The 19,843-nt window shown below is 37.0% G+C and overlaps 1 protein-coding gene across 1 annotated transcript in view; it reads right to left on the bottom strand.

The window, feature by feature from the left end:
• Positions 1 to 19,843, bottom strand: part of LOC136156139 (palladin-like) — a 44,971-nt gene that overhangs the window by 1,865 nt on the left and 23,263 nt on the right. Inside the window, exons 2-8 of the mRNA XM_065918600.1 lie at positions 10,660 to 10,733; positions 10,149 to 10,266; positions 9,439 to 9,501; positions 7,723 to 7,864; positions 6,414 to 6,437; positions 5,475 to 5,594; positions 5,134 to 5,374 (exon numbers count right to left, since the gene is read on the bottom strand). Coding sequence (XP_065774672.1) covers positions 5,134 to 5,374; positions 5,475 to 5,594; positions 6,414 to 6,437; positions 7,723 to 7,864; positions 9,439 to 9,501; positions 10,149 to 10,266; positions 10,660 to 10,667 — 716 coding nt within the window. The 5' untranslated portion in view covers positions 10,668 to 10,733. The remainder of the gene's footprint in view (positions 1 to 5,133; positions 5,375 to 5,474; positions 5,595 to 6,413; positions 6,438 to 7,722; positions 7,865 to 9,438; positions 9,502 to 10,148; positions 10,267 to 10,659; positions 10,734 to 19,843) is intronic.

The following is a 19,843-nucleotide window of genomic DNA, read 5'->3' as shown; positions in this document are numbered from 1 at the left end:
ATTACGTATATTAAGCCTTGAAATTACTGGAGAAAAACATCCAAAAGGAGGCTTTAATTAGATACTCTTAAAAAAAGAGACTATTTCAAGGCAAGTAGTTTTATAGTTATGGGTTTACTCCATTGCAGAATTGAATCCAGTGTTTGATTTTAAATTCCTTTGTGGGCCAACAGATCATTCAGATTACTTTCAAATAGCAAGGAATAAACTGTTAAACAAATAGCCAGTAGATATTTTCCAGAAAGTTCCTTGTTTTTCTTTATGTGTATTTTTAGAATGTCAACTGTCTTATACATTTTGATATCAGCTTACATAGTTAACAATTACTGTTATTTTTTTTAATTCAATTAAAAATATGTTCTTTCAAACATTTCATTTTCATGTCTGAAAAAAATTTTGTACAGATGTTCATGCAGATAACTCTGGAAGACTTTTCTTCGTGTTTGTAGTTACTGTTCAACAGTCAGTTCTATAATCCTTCTGTTTTATGACAGTATCATTTTATTCCAAACAATGTTAAATATATTTCAGAGATTTTATGAATAAAGTTCTATTAACACTCCTGTTTAGAAAAATCTTAACTTTCCCCCCTATTTCTAATATACCACAAACTTAAACAGAAAACTGAGGATATTTTGAAGCTATAGGACATTGCACAGTTACTGTTAGGCCAGGTGTCCTTTTTTGAAAGAAAACTGATGATTGAAAAATAATGACACACAGCTATCTTTCCTTCTATTTTTTTTAATGCCTTATCGTTTCAGTGGAATGAACAGGCCTCATTCTTTTCAAATCTTTGTATAATGCCATTATGATCTTGTGGCTTTGAACTTTTTATCTGAAGATCACCTTTTACATACTGTTCTGATTTGGACAAAAAACAAAAACAAAACCCAAAACTGAAGCAGGAATAAAGAAGGGACTGACTTACCCGAGTTCCAGAGAGTGCCAGCTGGGTTAAACCTACTACTAAAGGGAAGGAAGAGGCATCCCCTTCCCTCGCGGACTAATCTAGTGGCTCTGTGCTTAGTATTATAGCACCACTGACTTTTATCAGCTGCCAAGCAGTGACATCTGATGTTCTTGCCTGTCCATCTACCTATGCTGGCATGTCAAAGTAAGAGTCCATGATCTAAACAATATCTCAGATGTCTTAGTGATATTTAAGGAGTGGGATTACATGAGCTTCTCTTGCAAGCCTCTTTATTTTAGATGTGAACTTTGACTAGGATCTTTAGCAAGCTCATGTAGGGGGGACAGCAAAGAACTGGGAAATGGGAAAAGGTATAGAGAAAACTCATTTTCTTTTTTTGTGATTGGAGCTTTGATCTTCCTTGTTGAAAAAAGGACTGAAAGGGAAATAGTATTCTAAGACTGACATTCTGACTACTAAGACTTCTCCAGAAATAAGACCACTGATGGATGGGCTTCAAATTGATTTCTGTTAAATAGCTATTCATCTGAAGACCTCTTTTTTCCTCTCTTGCCAAATGGAAGGAAGGTGGAGTGGTATTCAAGCAGTTTATTTCAAGAGAGGGAGTGTGTCTAGGCAAAGGCAAGAGAGCAGAATGATGGTGTCATGTCGCTGGGAAGGTGGGGAAGTGGAAAAACATGATTTAGTCTGTATAGCAAGTTCTCTGAATCTATATGGCATACAGATCCTTGACCTTATACTTTTATTGACCTTATACCTTTATACTTTTATTCTAAAAGAGTTGAAACACTTAAGAAACTATCTATCAAGCAGTGTTTACAATTAGGGCTCTGTCCTGTAGCTCTCTATATCTCCCTTGCTCCTTATAGTTACACAATTTCCTTTCTCTTTTCACCAAAGAGACCATCTTAGCATTTTATGTTTCCATTTTTGTGTATGTGTGTGCAGAGAAGTATGTAATTAGGAAGAAAGCTTCAGATCAACAAGAGGTGGTAGAGAGGGGTAGGTGACATGAGGATCAGGCTAATCGAGTGGAATTATCCATATTTAGTGGCTTTAGCTTTGGTATAGTTCTGTTGTTTAAAACATAATTATTTATTCCCCTCCCTCATGGTCTTAGAAAAGGCCCTGAGGCTGGGAAAGATTGAGGGCAGGAGGAGAAGGGGACAACAGAGGATGACATGGTTGGATGGCGTCACTAATTCAATGGACATGAGTTTGAGCAAGCTCCGGGAGATGGTGATGGACAGGGAAGCCTGGTGTCCTGCAGTCCATGGGGTCGCAAAAGTCGGACACGACTGAGCGACTGAACAAAAACCCTCATAGATACTCCAGCCTTGATGTAATTGCTATGTACATCAGGGTCCAACAAATAGATAATTGAGCACAAATGAGCCACTTAAAATTCTTCACAGCTGACCATATAGGTGTATATTCCTTTGGTGTTCAGAGAAAGTTTGATGACAGCCACCTTAGTAGAAAAAGCATTACTTAGTAGAAAAAGCATGCTGGACTTGATGAATAGGCATTTGCTTACTTATTGTAAGGAGTCTTATTGTAAGTATTATTATAAGGAGTCACCCAAAATATTTCTCCACTCCTGCTCATTGATATTTCAGTTTACCTTAATATGGGCAAAGCCTTCAATCCAAATTAGACTTAAAATGTAAGTGCAAGTCACAATAAAAATAACAAGAATAGCAGACACATATTAGCCTTTAGTTTGAGCAAGACCCTAATCTAGGCACTTTAAATGTGATATATGTGACTGATACATGATTCTTCCCAAGAACAGAGTTTGATTGAGATATGCCCTACCAGCCAAGTGTGGTAGATGCGCAGGACAAACTTAAATCCCCAATTTTGCCAAGGGCAGATTCTAAATATTCCATAGTTGAGGAAGAATTTTAGTTTTTATTTATTCTTTATCATTTACACTTTTCCTCTTCTTTCCCCTTGACCTTTGTAAGATAAACTTTCATTATAGTGTGGTAGCTCCATGGTACATTGAGGCTAAGGTTCTTGCTACAATTAGGGGATCAAGAGATGGTTTTGGAAAGGCAGATAAGATCTTTTATAACACCATTCTCAAAAGTTAAGGGTCTATATTCAGTAATTTACCATGAATCTGTTTTTCTGACTTTTAATATTTGGTGTGCTTTTTAAAAATGGTGTTTTATGTTTTCTCACAAATATGGCTGTTTGAATGATTTGGTGCTTATTTGAGAAAAATCATCCTAAAGCTGAAAGAATTAAGATATCTGGTGGGTGAACCATATTCCAGCCTACCCAGTAAAGACAACTTTCCCATTTCTGTCTCTAAATTATCAATAAGGGCCTCTAGTAAATCATTCTAATACCTCCCAAGATGTATGTAACTTCCTACTGTTGCAGGTGTTTCCTACTGAAATATTTCCTCCTACATGTCCAGGAAATTCCTTCTTGCCTCATCATCAGGGGGTAGCTGTTTAACTGTCACTCATTCATCTCTTGTTTTTTAAAATGTGAAGTATATATGTGATTGTAAAAATGGTGCTTTGAACTTCTGACCTTCTTCAGAGGTCAGATGTGTGTATGAGACTAATTTCTATCCTTCTCAGCTATATCAGCTGAGAAGGAAAATGTCCTATTGAAGATGAAAGGACAAAAGAATGAAGAATGTTTTATTCATCTTCAGATTATACATTAATCACTCTGATTTTTGAAGTTCTGCACAGCCATATAGCAAAAGGGAATCGCCTTGGAGCAGTGGACTCAGTCTTATTCTTCTCAAGAAATAATGGTGGATACTTCACTGGATTTGGAGTCAGACAGTACAAATGATAGTATTAATTTGGTTAATGCTCTGCAGCTTTCTAGACACATTAACCTTTTTATTATCTATTTTGGAGACCTGAGTGTAAGTACTCACTCTACTGCATATCTCTGAACTTTAATAATTAAGTGAAAAAGAAAGATAGTATCTATTTTACTAAATCAGTGTTACAGAGACTCAAATGAAACAAGAAATCCTACGGTGGACTATTTTGTAGTATAATGTCTCTTTAGCTAGGTTTTTTTCTGAGGAAGGGACTCTTTATTACTTATCTTGTCTAGGAGAATATAGCTCTTGGTAGACATTCAGTAAAAACCTGCTAACATTCATGGAACTTTTACCTGATAATTGTCCCCACAAATGATTTTATTAATGAAAAAGATAGCAGTCTTATATGAAAGATACTAATAGTAAATTCAAGGCCTTTTTAAGTCCTAAAGGCTCACTGATAAACACAGGTACTTATGGAGAAAAACTGTGGATGTGAGTATTGACCATTTTACCAAGGCACAGAAACTGACAAACATATACAGTGTGCTTAATAAGTGTTTGTTGAATAAATTGCAGTCTTATTTATTTTTCCACACACCCATTCTTCCTTGATCCTGTGAGGAATCTATTTATAGGGGTAGCTACTGCCCAGACGACTGGTAATCCCATTAAGCTAAGGGGATTCCAGGAGACCAACTGAGAATTCACAGTTAAAGGCTATTGGTGGAGATAACACTGACCTGCAGCGAAGTAATAGTTCCTATTTATTGAATTCTTACTATGTATTTCACACATTGTTCCAGATCTGTTAGTCTCCAATGACTTTTAAGTATCAGTTTTTAGGCTTTTAAAAAATCAGTATTTTGGTTTGAGGTTTGTGTTTGGGGGCTGGGGATGGTGCTGATTGTGTTGTTTTAAATGCACAGCCTACTTGGCACATTCACGTACTGATATATCTTTCTGTTTATACTTTTGTCCTTTATATGCAAGGACAATTGTGTCTGTATTCTAAGACTAACCATGTAGGAATCTGTATCACAAAATGTTTTACCTATTTGTATTGAGATAGGACATTGAATTCTAATTTGGGAAAAGACTCCATTCTTCAGAAACTTTTGCTATTTCAGTGTTGTTGTTGTTTTTTTTCCCCAATAAGTCTCTGTAGCAAACCTTTAAATATGTGTGTCTAAGACTTATTATTTCTTCCTGTTTCTAAAACTTACATGACTTACTGTTTCAGCCTTGGTGAAATGCATGATGGACATATGACAGAGGTAAAGTGATTCGTCCATGCAAGCTTGCCGAGGGCAGGAGCTTTGTCACGTTCACTCTTCTTTATAGAGAGCCAAGAACGTTTGCTGGATGTGTGAATGTTAGGTCTGTCTGCCCTTACCATTGTGGTTGTAGCTCAGAGGAATTTTCATTGATGGTGCAGAACTCCTCCTTTGGAACCTGGATTTCACGTTCATTGTGACTGGCTGTTTCAGAAATAGTTGGCATAAGGTTTATTGGAGTATTGTCTGGATTTTTATCCTTTGTGTGGCTGTCACTGCTCCAGGGAAAGGAGACCAGTTTTGGAGGAAATTTTCTTGTGGGTGACTTTCGAGAACCCTCTGATTTCTCCACTTTTCCGTCTGAAAAATAGAATTAGTCACCAGTTCAGATAGAAACAGAGAGAATCTTCCTCTTGGCTCTGGGCTGAATTTGAGCAGGGTGATCCTGAGGAGTAATTACCTGGAGAAACAAAGAGTCTTGCTGTGGAGACTGCAGTCCCAGCCTCATTTTCTGCAATGCACTTGAAGTCTCCAGAATCTTTAGGAAATGCTTCTGTGATAATTAAGGTGCACACTTCCTCTGGAAAGGGGAGAGATTCAACTTGAACAGAGTATAATTAGGTGCCCCAAATTAACAAACAGTGTGGGAGGATATCAGGGAGAGTAGGTATTGGGAATAAATAGTGTATTTCTGAGATTAAAAAAATAATCCCTCTGATTTGACTTTTGTCTTTGAGTGGGCTCATGAAGATAAATCCTAAAAACGCAACCTAAAGCAACCCCAGTGTGGTCTCTAACACCTACTTCTTAGACACATCTGTTTTCTCTACTAGACTATCAGCTTCTTAAAAGCAGGGATTACACTTTACCTCTTGAATTCTAGATTTCTGTAGCTTTAGTGCTTAGCATAAAGGTCCTATAAGGACGATTTTATTAACTGACCTAAGCGTTGTTATTGCCGTGGTAATTAGACTTGATGGTAGGATAGTGATGGCTGCTTTGTGGTGGCCATCACATGTACTTCTTTGACAGCCAACAAGTTAGATGCTTGATGTCAGGACACTTTCTTTCTGCCTCTGTGTGTTGCTCACGAGGCACACATGGAATAAGAGGACGTCAAATGGAATTAGAGGAAGAATTCATGCCCTGTGAGGTCAGGGATTCCTCAGTGCCACAAATGGAACTTGGCCATTGCCTGTTTCTAGTAAATGTTGAATGAATGAATAAACGAGCAAATATACTGATAAATCCAGTTTTCTTGCTTCTTCCATTGTATAAGAGTTGGCATAAGGTTGTGTCAAAACTGTTCCTAAAGGCAAAAGTGGTTTAGGAATCAAGGTCTTCTGATGCTTATTTGGTTTAATTATTTATTATCAAGATGTTGAAAAATTGTGCTTACCAGGAATGGATGATAAACAAGCTTCTGAAAGATAAAACGAGAGAATAGAGAATTTAAATGATGGCAGTTTAGTTGAGAGAAGATGCCATGCGTATGCAAGAAATAACTTGAAACAAGTACAAGATTGACTGAAATCTTGTATCACAGACTGTAAATTCTGTAGAAACTCAGAAAAGGTATGGAATGAATACTTGGCAGGGTGCTAGAGCTAGAAAAACCATATTTCAGTCCTGTTTTACAACTAGCTTGCTCTGTGACTTTGTGAAAATTACTTCTCTGGGCGTTAGTTATTCATCTCTAATGTGAAGTAGGAACAGCTGTATCTCTTCTCTGAGCTATATCTCTTCTCTCTTCTCTTCATAAACTGTTGCTGAAACACTAATCCTGAGGTGGCCTTTTTCTCCCAAGAAAATCCTTTTCTTTTACCCTCTCTAATTAAAGTTGAATATTATAAAAATACTGTATTATTACTGCAGAAAAATACATAAAAGATTAATAATAGTTTTCTCTGGGTGGTAAGAGTGTAACTTTATGTTTCTTCTAGATTTTATATTTTTTAATATTTATTGTAATACATTTTATTACTTTAAAAAAATGCAATAAATGTGACTTTTAAAAGAAATACCATGTGGCATAAAAGAGGTGTTTCTTCCTAAATGTGCTGTGCAAATGCTCAGTTGTTTTGAATTAATATTTAAGTGAGTATATTTTCTTCACTTAGTGCAAGAAATATCTTGGGCTTGAACGTTGACTATAACACTTACTAGCCTTGTGACCTTTGGCAAGGTGTTTAGCATTTCTAATTTCAGTTTTCTTGCTTATAACATGGAGATGATAACACATACCTCAAAATACTGATGTGAGGATTAAATGAGAAATTGTTTATAAACTCAGTGTTTAGCATGTCGGACATGACTGAAGTGACTTAGCATGCACGCACAGGAAACTTAAACTGTAAAGTTTTAGAAAGCTATGCATCAGTTTTCATTTGTTACTCTTTTAAAAGTATGTCTATTCTCACATTTATTTTCTTGTTTGTATGCCAAGAACTCATTGGGAAGATAATTAAAGATTAATCTGTGAAAACAGACTAGTCTTTTTATAGCTATTAAAACTATTATTTGATCAGAACAAAGCAGCTGTCTTTTCTTTTTTGGTTGTTTATGTTGAGGAATTATTTATATTTAAGTAATTGTTTAGCAGTAGCAATCTCTGAACCTGTAACAAATCAGTTATTAAACATTAAAACATGACTTAGATTTCAAGATAAATCAGAATAAAAAGTAAATTATAAAGCTTATCACTGTACTTTTTCTCAGAATTCGGAAGTCATCTGAGTCGGTTATCTGCTCTTTCTCTCTGTACCAGTGAACTTGAACTTCGGTTGTGGCCTGGACTCGGCATTCAAACACGACAAACTGACCTCTGGTTGTAGAGATATCTTGAAGATGCTAAAGAACAAGCACAGAATTCACAGAATGGAAGAAACTGTTCCACCATATACAGTGATTTGGGGTGTCAGTTGCAGTAAGTTTGCATGCTTTTCATCATAATTATTGACAACTGATTCTACCTTAATCAAAATAAGGAGCTTGCTGGGCATCTTATGTGCTTTATAGTCAGCTGTAAGTTTTTATCTCAATTTCATGGAGTTGTGTTTAATGAGAGAGCTTTTCCTCTTTCTCCCAAGAACCGCTTTTCAAAATAGAAAACCGATTAGTTGAGAAGTCTTCACTTTTTTGTGTTATTTTTTTATTGAGCACCTATGAAGTCGCAGATTTAATCTTTATTACTGGTTGAGCAGCATGGGAAGTATTATAATTTGTTAATGATTCTGAATCATGACTTAGAGGAATTGGGCCAAAATCACAACTTTTCCTCTAGGGGGTTGAAGCTCATCATACGAACTTGGAAGACTTAATCTTTGTGGAACTCCTGTTCTTTATCTGTGAAATAGGGTTAGCAAAATGCTCAGCATACTTGAGGTTTTGAGGCTCATTTCAGAGACATAATCTTAAAACTTTCTTTAAAGAATGAAGAGTTATATTGATATATAAAAAGTATTTATTAACAACAGATAGTACAGTCTCACGATTCATACATGAACAAGTGACACTTGTGGTAAATTTACCCGTTAAGTTCTAATCTCCCTCCTCTCCTATTCTCAGCTCCAGGGTCCTCTGGAATCTAGAATCGCATTTCAGATTATAACTTGGCCCTCAGACCAAAGAGAGAGGACTTGAGGTCCTTCTGCCTGGTGAGACCTAGGTAAGACATAATGATCTCCAGCCCAGCCCTTGAGCCTGATGTCCAGGGCTGCATATTACAAGGAAGGAATGCAGCAGGAGAGAAGACTTGTGCCTGAGAGCATCTGCTGAAAGTGCACTTTCAGAATTGATAGTAGAGCTCCTTACTCATAATGACATTGTTTCCTGTGTCTCCCATCCTGTATCTGGTAAGTTCCAGCTGTACTTCTCATACCTTAGGCCAGCAGTGGCAATAGTTACAGTTCTGTTAGGTTTGAAAACTGGGAGACAGAGAGCCTGCAGAAGATAGCAACCTTAGCTTGGTTTGACTTAGCTGATTGAATCCTGCTGTTTCCAGTGAGTGATAGAGGAGGCATCTAAATCTTGATCTCTGACTGTGACCCAAGCCAGAAATACATATGGTTTTGCTTGTTGACGTCTTCAAAAGGGCATCTTGTGGCCAGTTAAGAGAATGTGATGAATTGAACCTTGAGGTCAGGCAAAGCATTGTCTATTTGGAGAGAACCGTCTAAGAATTGCCTTCCAGAGCTGGAGGATTGACACAGAGCAAAAGTCTAAAGAGCATAGGATGAACCATGAATTACCCTGTGACGCTGAACAATAATTTCATGCTTTCTGGGACTCAGTTTTCTCATATATAAAGAATTGTAATCCCTGAGGTCCTTTCTAGTTTTCTCCTGTCTTCTTCTTACACCTTTGATAAACCCTACAATTTGTCTATAAAATCCAGACTCCATTTTGCACTGTGCATAGATTACCTTGGTAAACACAGGAGCTACAACACAAGTGGATCCCAACAGGCTGCTGCAGGGACTCTGCATCTGGTTAAGAAATAGAAGAGACACTGTCATCCATATTGTCAAGGCTCTGAAACCTTAGTTGAATGGTGGCCATGAGCTAGCTGTTACCACCCACACTATACATTTACTTTATGAAAGGGATGATATTCCTAAATTAAGTGTCGGTTTGGATATCTGCTCCAATGCCACCCCTTTTCCCCCTCCCCTCCAGCATTCTGTTAGTTGAGATGGTGAAATACAACACTAGGTGATTACATTTGAGAAATGAGTATTGGTGATTATTTAGAGGCTGTACATTAAAGGTTTAAATAACTTCTAAATTTTACTGACTAGATTTTTTTCTTCCTCCTTACAGTTGTTCTTGTATCTTTTAGGTTTTTGAAAAGCATCCCCCTCTCCTTTTTTAATTACAAGGGAATTCATTCCTTGGATAGTTGGAATATTCTATTATGGGACTGAGCTCCTAGAAACCAATTGTCCCTTATGGTCTGGCACACAGACAAATGGACAACCCACAGAACTACCACGGAGTAATTTCTGAGACCCATAGATTTCTTAGGAAGCTTTTCCTGTGTATACTTTTCAAGAAAGTTGCATTGATTCCTTCCTCTCTGGGCCTGTGTCTCCATTACTGAAACCCCTCAGAAAGCTTTTAAAGTTGAACCTACCCTCTGGGAGTCAATATACAGTGGTTGAACTAATGTAGAATAACTTGATCTTATGTTAGAGGTTTCATTAACAGGGGAACTGATGGTCAGAGACACTCTAGTGGTTTTCTTCTTTATCCTGTGGGGGAAACAAAACCAAACACAATCCAGTTAAAGAAAGATTAGAGGTGGCTTTGATACAAATGCCTCACTGAATACATGAGTATATACTGAATATATGACATTTTTACCTTTAATTCTTATTTTTCTTTTGGTTTGCATAATAATTCAAGTGTTTTCTCTTTGAGCAAGTATTAGTGGATTATAGCTCCTAGTTGTTTTGGTTTAGATTTCCTTTGTCTTAGTCCCATAATCAGTGGGCTCTTACACTTAAATTGCATAAGAAAAAACTTCCAAAGCAAATAATCAGATTGCACTTTGGAAAGTTGATAAATTGATTGGTCTATTTTTTTAAAAGTAGAATTCCCCTATAGTCATACATGACAAATGCACATTCACATTTTGTACTTACTCTGACATTTCTGTCACATATGCCAAGCATAATCCCAGAGAAAAAAACGTTTTCTTACTTCTCTGGGTACTTACCTATAAGAAAGGGAAAAAAAGAAATTCTATCTAAATCTGATGGGAATTTAATGAAATGTAGTTCAAGTGTATTATATTCATACTAGGACCAGCAAGTTAAGCAAATTAATTACATATAGCATATCGATCCAAAACATATGAATTCTTGACTAAGGATTTTAATATTTGCAGTGTAAAAATTTCACATGTTTACCTTTATGAAGTTATGATGCTTGTACCCAGAAGAACTGCTTACTTATTTCCCAAAAATTTCGTTTCAGAGGATGTATATTAGTATCTCTGAATTTTGAAGTCCTTAGCATATTTGTTATGATAAGAAATCCATTGAACCTAATTAAACTTAAAAGCTTTCGCACAGCAAAGAAAATGGTTGATGAAACAAAAAGACAGCCTACTAAATGGGAGAAAATGTTTGCAAATGATATGACTGATGAGGGGTTAATATTAAAAATATATAAGAAGCTCATACAGCTCATCAATAAAACAACTCGATTAAAAAATTAACAGAAGACCTGAATAGATATTTTTCCAAAGAGGGAACACAGATGGCCAATAGGCACATGAAAAGATGCTCAATGTTGCTAATCATCAGGGCAGTGCATATCAAAACCACAATGAGATATCATTTCATACCTGTCAGGATGGCTATCATCAAAAGAACCCAAATAACAAATGTTGGCAAGGATGTGAAGAAAAAGGGAATCTTTATACCTTGTTGGCAGGGTATACTATGGAAAATAGTATGGAGATTCTTCAAAAAACTAAAAATAGGACTACCATATGACTCAGGGATATCCACTGCTGGATATGTATTTGGAAAAAACAAAAACACTAATTTGAAAAGATACATGCACCCCAGCAGCATTATTTACAGTTGCCAAGATATGTAAGCAATCAAAGTGTCCATTAATGGATGAATGGATAATGATATATATATGGAATACTCAGCCATAAAAAAGAATGAAATTTTGCCATTTGCAACAACATGGATGGACTTGGAGGGTATTGTGCCAAGTGAAATAAGTTCAGACAGAGAAAGACAAATGCTGTGTGGTATCACTTATATGTGGAATTTAAAAGCTACAGAAAACTAGTGAATGTAACAAAAAGGAAGCAGACTCACAGATATAGAGACCAAACTAGTGATTGACAGTGAGGAGAGGGAAGGGGGAGGGGCAATATAATAATAGGGAATTAAGAGATACAAATTATTATGTATAAAGTAAACTATAAGGATATATAGTACAACACAAAGAATGTAGTCAATGTTTACAATAACTATTAATGGAGTATAAGCTTTAAAAATTGTGAGTCACTATATTTTACACCTGTAGTACTTTAGTCGCCAAGTCGTATCCAGCTCTTATGACTCCATAGCCTTCTAGGCTCCTCTGTCCATGGGATTCTGCAGGCAAGAATACTGGAGTGGGTTGCCATGTAACTTATATAATATTCTACATCACTTGTACTCAATTGAAAACAAAATGCTTTGAAACACGTTGCTGTATTTACTATAAGGAAGGGATGTAAATGATTGTATTATCTCTGTGAAGACTTAGTAGAGAAATACATCTCAGTTCATAGAATGAGGAATAATTGGGCTTCTCCTGTGCAACTGGTTTGGTTTTTCCTCATAGATACCGTGGATCTTAATATTGGTTTTATTTCCCTCTGTATTAGCTACCTGAAAGTCTAATGCTCACTTCATGAAAGCCAGTAATTCAACAGCGACTAGAATCAGAATCTTCTAAATCTGTAACCTGATGCTTTTCTTTTTTTCATTTTATCTATGCTGATGATTATTTACCCACACCAGCATAGATCGCATGACCCCACAAATATCTTTATTTGTTGATAGAAGAGGTACATTGGAAGGTGTAGACTAGCTTGAATAACAAAATATTGTAATTTCCAGAAAGCCATTGCTTTATGGAAATGGGGTGAAATTGTAACTATTCCAAAAATCCAGGCTGTGTAGTCACTTTACACTACAATTCTTAAAGGACATAAAATAGTTCCCACTTTTAAAAGTCTTTTGCAGAAGTATTTGATACCACCATTAGGACTAGGTTTATCTAATCTCCTTTTAAAAATCATTATTTATTTATTTATTTTTGGCCATGCTGACTCTTTGTTGCTGCGCTGGCTTTTCTCTAGTTGCAGAGAGCAGGTGCTACTCTCTGGTTGAGGTGTGTGGGCTTATCATTGTGGTGGCTTGTCTTGTTGGGCTCTAGAGTGCATGGGCTTCAAAAGTTATGGCTCAGTCATTGTGGCTCCCAGGCTCTAGAACACAAGTTCAATAGTCGAGACACATAGGCTTAGTTTCTCTCTGACATGCAGGCTTTTCCCAGACCAGGGATTGAACCCATGTCTCCTGCATTGGCAGGCAGATTCTTTACCCCTGAGCCACCGGTGAAGCCCTTAATCTCTTTCTGATCTCACGATATAATACTGTAATATTTGGTGTCTTTTTTTAGTCTTAAGACCCCCTTTATCATCTTAAAGTTTTATATTCATTTTAGAGTTAATTTACTTAAATTTTTGATGATATAAAAGAGTTACTCTTTCATGTTTGATTTTCTATGGTGGATAATGGCTTCAGAGTGTGCATTTTATTATTAATTAAAATTTACATATATATTATGTCTATTCCTTTCTATGTATATAGTACTTTATAATAAATTTGTAAAATTAAGATAAATCTGCAAACTGGAATTACTTTTTAACTGAGTTAGTTGTTTTTTAATTTTCAAAGAACAGATAGAATTTTTCTTTGGTTATTCAGAAGATAGCTTTAATTCTATGAGTGTATAAGGGCTAAAGGGATTGCACATACACACAGATTACCTTTATGTCCAAAACTGGGCACAAAAAGAGTCTATACTTATAGACTGTCGAAATAGGATAGAATCAAACAGTGTTAGCTGTATTTATTTGATTTGGATCATTTTTCTAATGAATGAAAGCTTTACAAACACTCAAACTTTTTAATTAGTCAAGACCCCAGGAGCAATACAAAGAAGTTTAGAGTTAGCTGGCACAATAAAAGTATATGAAAAGCTCAATACTGCAAAAGATGTATGATAATAATGATATAGGTGCTGTCTTAGTAATTTATTTAACTTATATGCAGAGTACATCATATAAAATCTCAGGCTGGATGAATCACAAGCTGGAATCAAGATTGCCGGGAGAAATGTCATCAACCTCAGATATGTAGATGGTACTATGCTAATGGCAGAAGAGGAAGTAAAGAGCCTCTTGATGAGGGTAAAAGAGGAGAGTGAAAAAGCTGGCTTGAAACTCAGCATTCAAAAAACTAAGATCATGACATCCAGTCCCATCACTTCATGGCAAATAAAAGGAGAAAAGTTGAAGCCATGACAGATTTTATTTTCTTGGGCTCTAGAATCACTGTGGACTGTGACTGCAGCCATGAAATTAAAAGATGCTTGCTCCTTAAAAGGAAAGCTATGACAAACCTAGACAGTATATTAAAAAGCAGAGATATCACTTTACTGACAAAGGTCCATATAGTCAAAGTTATGGTTTTTCTATCCATAGTCATGTATGAATGTGGGAGGGAGACCACAAAGCAGGCTGAGAGCTGAAGAATTGATGCTTTTGAATTGTGGTGCTGAGGAAGACTTTTGTCTTGGACTGCAAGATAATCAAACCAGTCAATCCTAAGGGAAATTAACCTTGAATATTCACTGGAAGGACTGTTGCTGAAGCGCCAATACCTTTGGCTGCCTGATGCAAAGAGCCAACTCATTGAAAAAGACCCTGATGCTGGGAAAGATTGAAGGCAAAAGAAGCGGGTGGCAGAGGTTGAGATGGTTAGATAGCATCACTAACTTACTGGGCATGAATTTGTGCAAACTCTGGGAGATAGTGGAGGACAGAGGAGACTGGTGTGCTACAGTCCATGGGGTTGCAAAGAGTTGGGCATGACTTAGCAACTGAACAACAGCAACAACATCTTAGCAATACCACAAGACATCAAAAACACTAATGTCAGAAGACATTTAATAATGCCAGTGACAACACAAGACAGCATGTAATCACCCCACAGGCTGCTGGTAGTAAGTGCTATGACTTCAAAGGAGATAGGAGCTTGACTGGTATAATCAAGAACTCTTTATTGCAAAATTCAGACTTAAATTGAAGAAAGTAGGGAAAACTACTGGACCATTCAGGTATGACCTAAATCATATCCCTTATGATTATACAGTGAAAGTGAGAAATAGATTCAAGGGATTAGATCTGATAGACAGAGTGCCTGATGAACTATGGACAGAGGTTTGTGACATTGTACAGGAGGCAGGGATCAAGACCATCCCCAAGAAAAAGAAATTCAAAAGGGCAAAATGGTTGTCTGAATAGGCCTTACAAATAGCTGTGAAAAGAAGAGAAACTAAAGGCAAAGGGGAAAAGGAAAGATACACCTATTTGAATGCAGAGTTCCAAAGAATAGCAGGAGATATGAAGTCTTCCTCAGTGATCAATGCAAAGAAATAGAGGAAAACAATAGAATGGGGTAGAGATCTCTTCAAGAAAATTATAGATACCAAGGGAACATTTCTTGCAAAGATGGGCATAATAAAGGACAAAAATGGTATGGCCCTAGCAGAAGCAAAAGATATTAAGAAGAGGTGGCAAAAATACACAGAAGAACTATACAGAAAAGCTCTTCATGATCCAGATAACCACAATGGTGTGATCACTCACTTAGTGCCAGACATCCTGGAATGCGAAGTCAAGTGGTCCTTAGGAAGCATCACTACAAGCAAAGCTAGTAGAGGTTGAGCTGTTTCAAATCTTAAAAGATGATGCTGTGAAAGTGCTGCACTCAATATGTCAGCAAATTTGGATAACTCAGCAGTGGCCACAGGACTGGAAAAGATCAGTTTTCATTCCAATCCCAAAGAAAGGCAATGCCAAAGAATGCTCAAACTACCGCACAATTGCACTCATCTCACACGCTAGTAAAGTAATGCTCAAAATTCTCCAAGGCAGACTTCAGCAATACGTGAACCATGAACTTCCAGATGTTCAAGTTGGATTTAGAAAAGTCAGAGGAACAAGAGATCAAATTTCCAACATTTGTTGGATTGTTGAAAAAGCAAGGAGTTCCAGTAAAACATTTACTTCTGCTTTATTGACAATGGCCAAGCCTTTGACTGTGTGGATCACAACAAACTGGAAAACTCTTCAAGAGATGGGAATACCAGACCACCTGACCTGCCTCCTGAGAATTCTGTATGCATGTCAGAAAGCAACAGTTAGAACTGGACATGGAACAACAGACTGGTTCCAAATCAGGAAAGGAGTACATCAAGGCTGTATATTGTCACCCTGCTGTTTTAACTTATATGCAGAGTACATCATGAGAAACGCTGGGCTGGAAGAAGCACAAGCTGGAATCAAGATTGCTGGGAGAAATATCAATAACCTCAGATATACAGATGACACCACCCTTATGGCAGAAAGTGAAGAGGAACTAAAGAGCCTCTTGAGGAAAGTGAAAGAGGAGAATGAAAAAGTTGGCTTAAAGCTCAGCATTCAGAAAACAAAGATCATGGCATCTGGTTTGATCACTTCATGGGAAATAGATGGGGAAACAGTGGAAACAGTGAAAGACTTTATTTGTTTGCACTCCAAAATCACTGCAGATGGTGACTGCAGCCATGAAATTTAAAAATGCTTGCTCCTTGGAAGAAAAGTTATGATCAACCTAGACAGCATATTAAAAAGCAGAGACATTACTTTGCCAACTAAGGTCTGTCTAGTCAAAGCTATGGTTTTTCCAGTAGTCATGTATGGATGTGAGTTGGACTATAAAGAAAGCTGAGTGCCAAAGAGTTGATGCTTTTGGACTGTGGTGCTGGAGAAGACTCTTGAGAGACTCTTGGACAGCACAGAGATCCAACCAGTCCATCCTAAATGAAATCAGTCCTGAATATTCATTGGAAGGACTGATGTTGAAACTGAAACTCCAATACTTTGGCCACTTGATGTGAAGAACTGACTCATTTGAAAAGACTCTAATGCTGGGAAAGATTGAAGGCGTGAGGAGAAGGGGACGACAGAGGATGAGATGGTTGGATGGCATCACTGACTCAATGGACATGAGTTTGAGTAAACTCCGGGAGTTGTTGATGAACAGGGAGACCTGGTGTGCTGCAGTCCATGGGGTCGCAAAGAGTCAGACATGAATAAGTGACTGAACTGAACTGTTGTGCCAGTACTGTCCTTTTCTGTTTAACCATTCAGTGATATGGAATGCTCTAGGATCAGATTGCCTGGATTTACCATTTGTTAGGTATATTAGGTTTACCTCTATTACCTATATAAGCCTCAATTTCCCAATCTGTAAACAGGCACAATAATAGTGTTTATTTCTAGGGTTGTTTTGAGGAAAAATGAGATAGCCTACAAAAGCACTTAACTCATATTTGTGCCACATATCAATAACTCAATAAATGTTAGATGCTATTTTTATTGTGATGGTGATTGCTATATGTAGATCTAGGGAGAGTTCCACCTTTCCTCAGAAGGTTTGAATCTAGTTGTCTTTGATTTTTCTTCTCTTGTGAATTTACAATCCTTATATTAATAGTGCACCTCTGGGTTTTTTTTGGCCATGCCATGTGACTTGCAGGATCTCACTTCCCAATAAGGGATTAAACTGGGGCCACAGCAGTGAAAACCTAGAATCCTAGCCAGTAGGCCACAAGGGAACTCCTATAATACACTTTTGTTTCCAATTCTTTACTGTTGTGTACTTTCATCTTACATCAGGTTCCTTAAGATCAGGCATCTTTCCGTGTGTCTCCCATCCCCAAAGTATCTAGTTCAGTGTTGAACACATAATAGGCATGGAGCTGATTGATTTTATAGATTATTGCATGAGCAGATGCTGTTAACAGTTGTCCTAGGAGATGTGTGTTAGTTTGTGTTATTTCCCTCAATGCCACTCCACAAATAAAAGCAGTTGATATAGAAAGATTCCTTCTCTTCCAGAAAAGGGAAACCTCTGTACTGTTGGTGGGAATATAAATTGGTATAGCCACTATGGAAAGCAGTATGAAGATTCCTTAGAAAACTAAAAATAGAGCTACCATATCCAACAATCCCACTCCTGGGCATATATCCGGAAAAAAACATAATTTGAAAGGATACATGCACCCCTGTGTTCATAGCAGCACCATTCACAACAGCTAGGACATGGAAGCAACCTAAATAGATAGGCTGCAGCCTATCTATTAGGAAGCAACCTATCTATTAGGAAGCAACCTAAATAGAAGGAATAGATAAAGAATATGTGGTACATGTACACAATAGAATATTACTCAGTCACAAAATAGAATGAACTAATGCCATTTGTGAGACATAGATGGGACCGCGAGACATAGATGGGCCCTAGAGATTTTCATATTGAATGAAGTAAGTCAGAGAAAGACAAATATCATATAATATCACTTATATGTAGAATCTAAAAAATTGGTACAAATGAACCTATTTACATAACAGAATTAAGTCACAGATTTTGATAAACCTTAGAGTTACCAAGGGGAAAGGGGGAGGAAGGAATATACATTTTGAGGCTGGGATTGACATATACATACTATCATATATAAAATAGTTAACTAATAAGAGCTTATTGTGTAGCACATGGAATTTTATTAAATACTCTGCAATGACCTATATGGAAATAGAATCTAAAAAGAGTGGATATGTGTTTGTGTATAACTGACTCACTTTGATGTACAGCAGAAACTAGTACAACATTGTAAATCAACTAGATTCCGATTAAAAAAATGGAATATAGCCATCTTAGGTGAAGTTAACCAATCACAGAATTGCAGACTAAGACATGGGAAATGTTGTCTAACATCTTCAGAGAACAAAACTCTAAGGGTCATAGAGGTTATGGATTTGCTGAAGGTCATGCAATCTGTTGGTGGAAGAGACTCCAAATTTCATGTTTTCTAATGCAATCCATATAGGCCTATAGCAAATGAACTCTGTATTACTGGATAAATGTAAAACTGCAGATATTAGTCTGAGTAGTTGAGATGGTAGTAATTTTTTTTTTTTAATCAGAATAGAGCATTTTTGTGGTTTGGAATTCACTGGGTAATGGAAACCATCTTTTTAATTTGTGTGTTAGCTTCTTGAGGGTCTGTTTTATTTACTCTTGTATCCCTAGTGCCTACAATAGTGCCAGGCACATAGGAGATACTCAATAAATATTTGTTGAATGAATACATTTGTTAGCAATCTTGGCTGAGATGTCAGTTGAGAATGTTTGTGACTTCTGGAGATTCTAACCTTTAAGTATCAGACCCTGGAAAGGAACCCTAGAAATAGTAGGGAAACTCTGGCTGTGGCAGGAAGATAAAAATGAAATGCTTCCCCTCATAGGAAGAGAAGAATTATGAGAAAATGTAAGAAACATTTGAAACTTCTTGGAAGAAACATACCTTATAAATAAAAGGTCATGTGGTTCAAGAGGCTAGAATTTCATTTAAGTGTCTTGGTATATTTTGAAGGAGAAGCTATAAAACATCAGCAAAATAGTTTTGGTGGTGAATGAAGTTCAAGTTTTTGCCCATCTTCAAATTGTCCTATGCTCCCTGGCTAATGAGGAAAAAAGAGGAAATCCAATTCTTATAAAGGGAAGGCCTCCTCAACATCTGAGATGCTTCTTGTTCTAAGCATGAACAACGAAACTTCATGCACAAGGCACTAGACAGCCTGTGCTGTCAGTTCATCAGTGGCATGAAGAGGCCAGGCAGGATTTCCCATCTTCTGTCCGTGATCTTCCAGCTAATAAAAGGAGACAGTGATAACTAATAGAGCCATGAGATGTCCTGAATCTTACATTGGGATATGCTACTGGTTAGCGTGAATTAAACCATCTTTGTCTGAAGACGATACTGAAATGGATAAAATTATAGAGGCACCAGATACTGTGGGAAAGAGAGCACTAATTCAGGATTGAGGAAATCTGGGTTTTGGTTCTAGATCTGTCATTAACTAGTTATGTGCCTTGGACAAGACTCTGGTGTATGCATGTGCACGTGCACTCAGTTGTGTCCACC

Source organism: Muntiacus reevesi, chromosome 1, assembly GCF_963930625.1.
Source record: "Muntiacus reevesi chromosome 1, mMunRee1.1, whole genome shotgun sequence".
Classification (NCBI taxonomy): Eukaryota; Metazoa; Chordata; class Mammalia; order Artiodactyla; family Cervidae; genus Muntiacus; species Muntiacus reevesi.
This window is presented reverse-complemented; position numbering and strand designations above follow the sequence as displayed.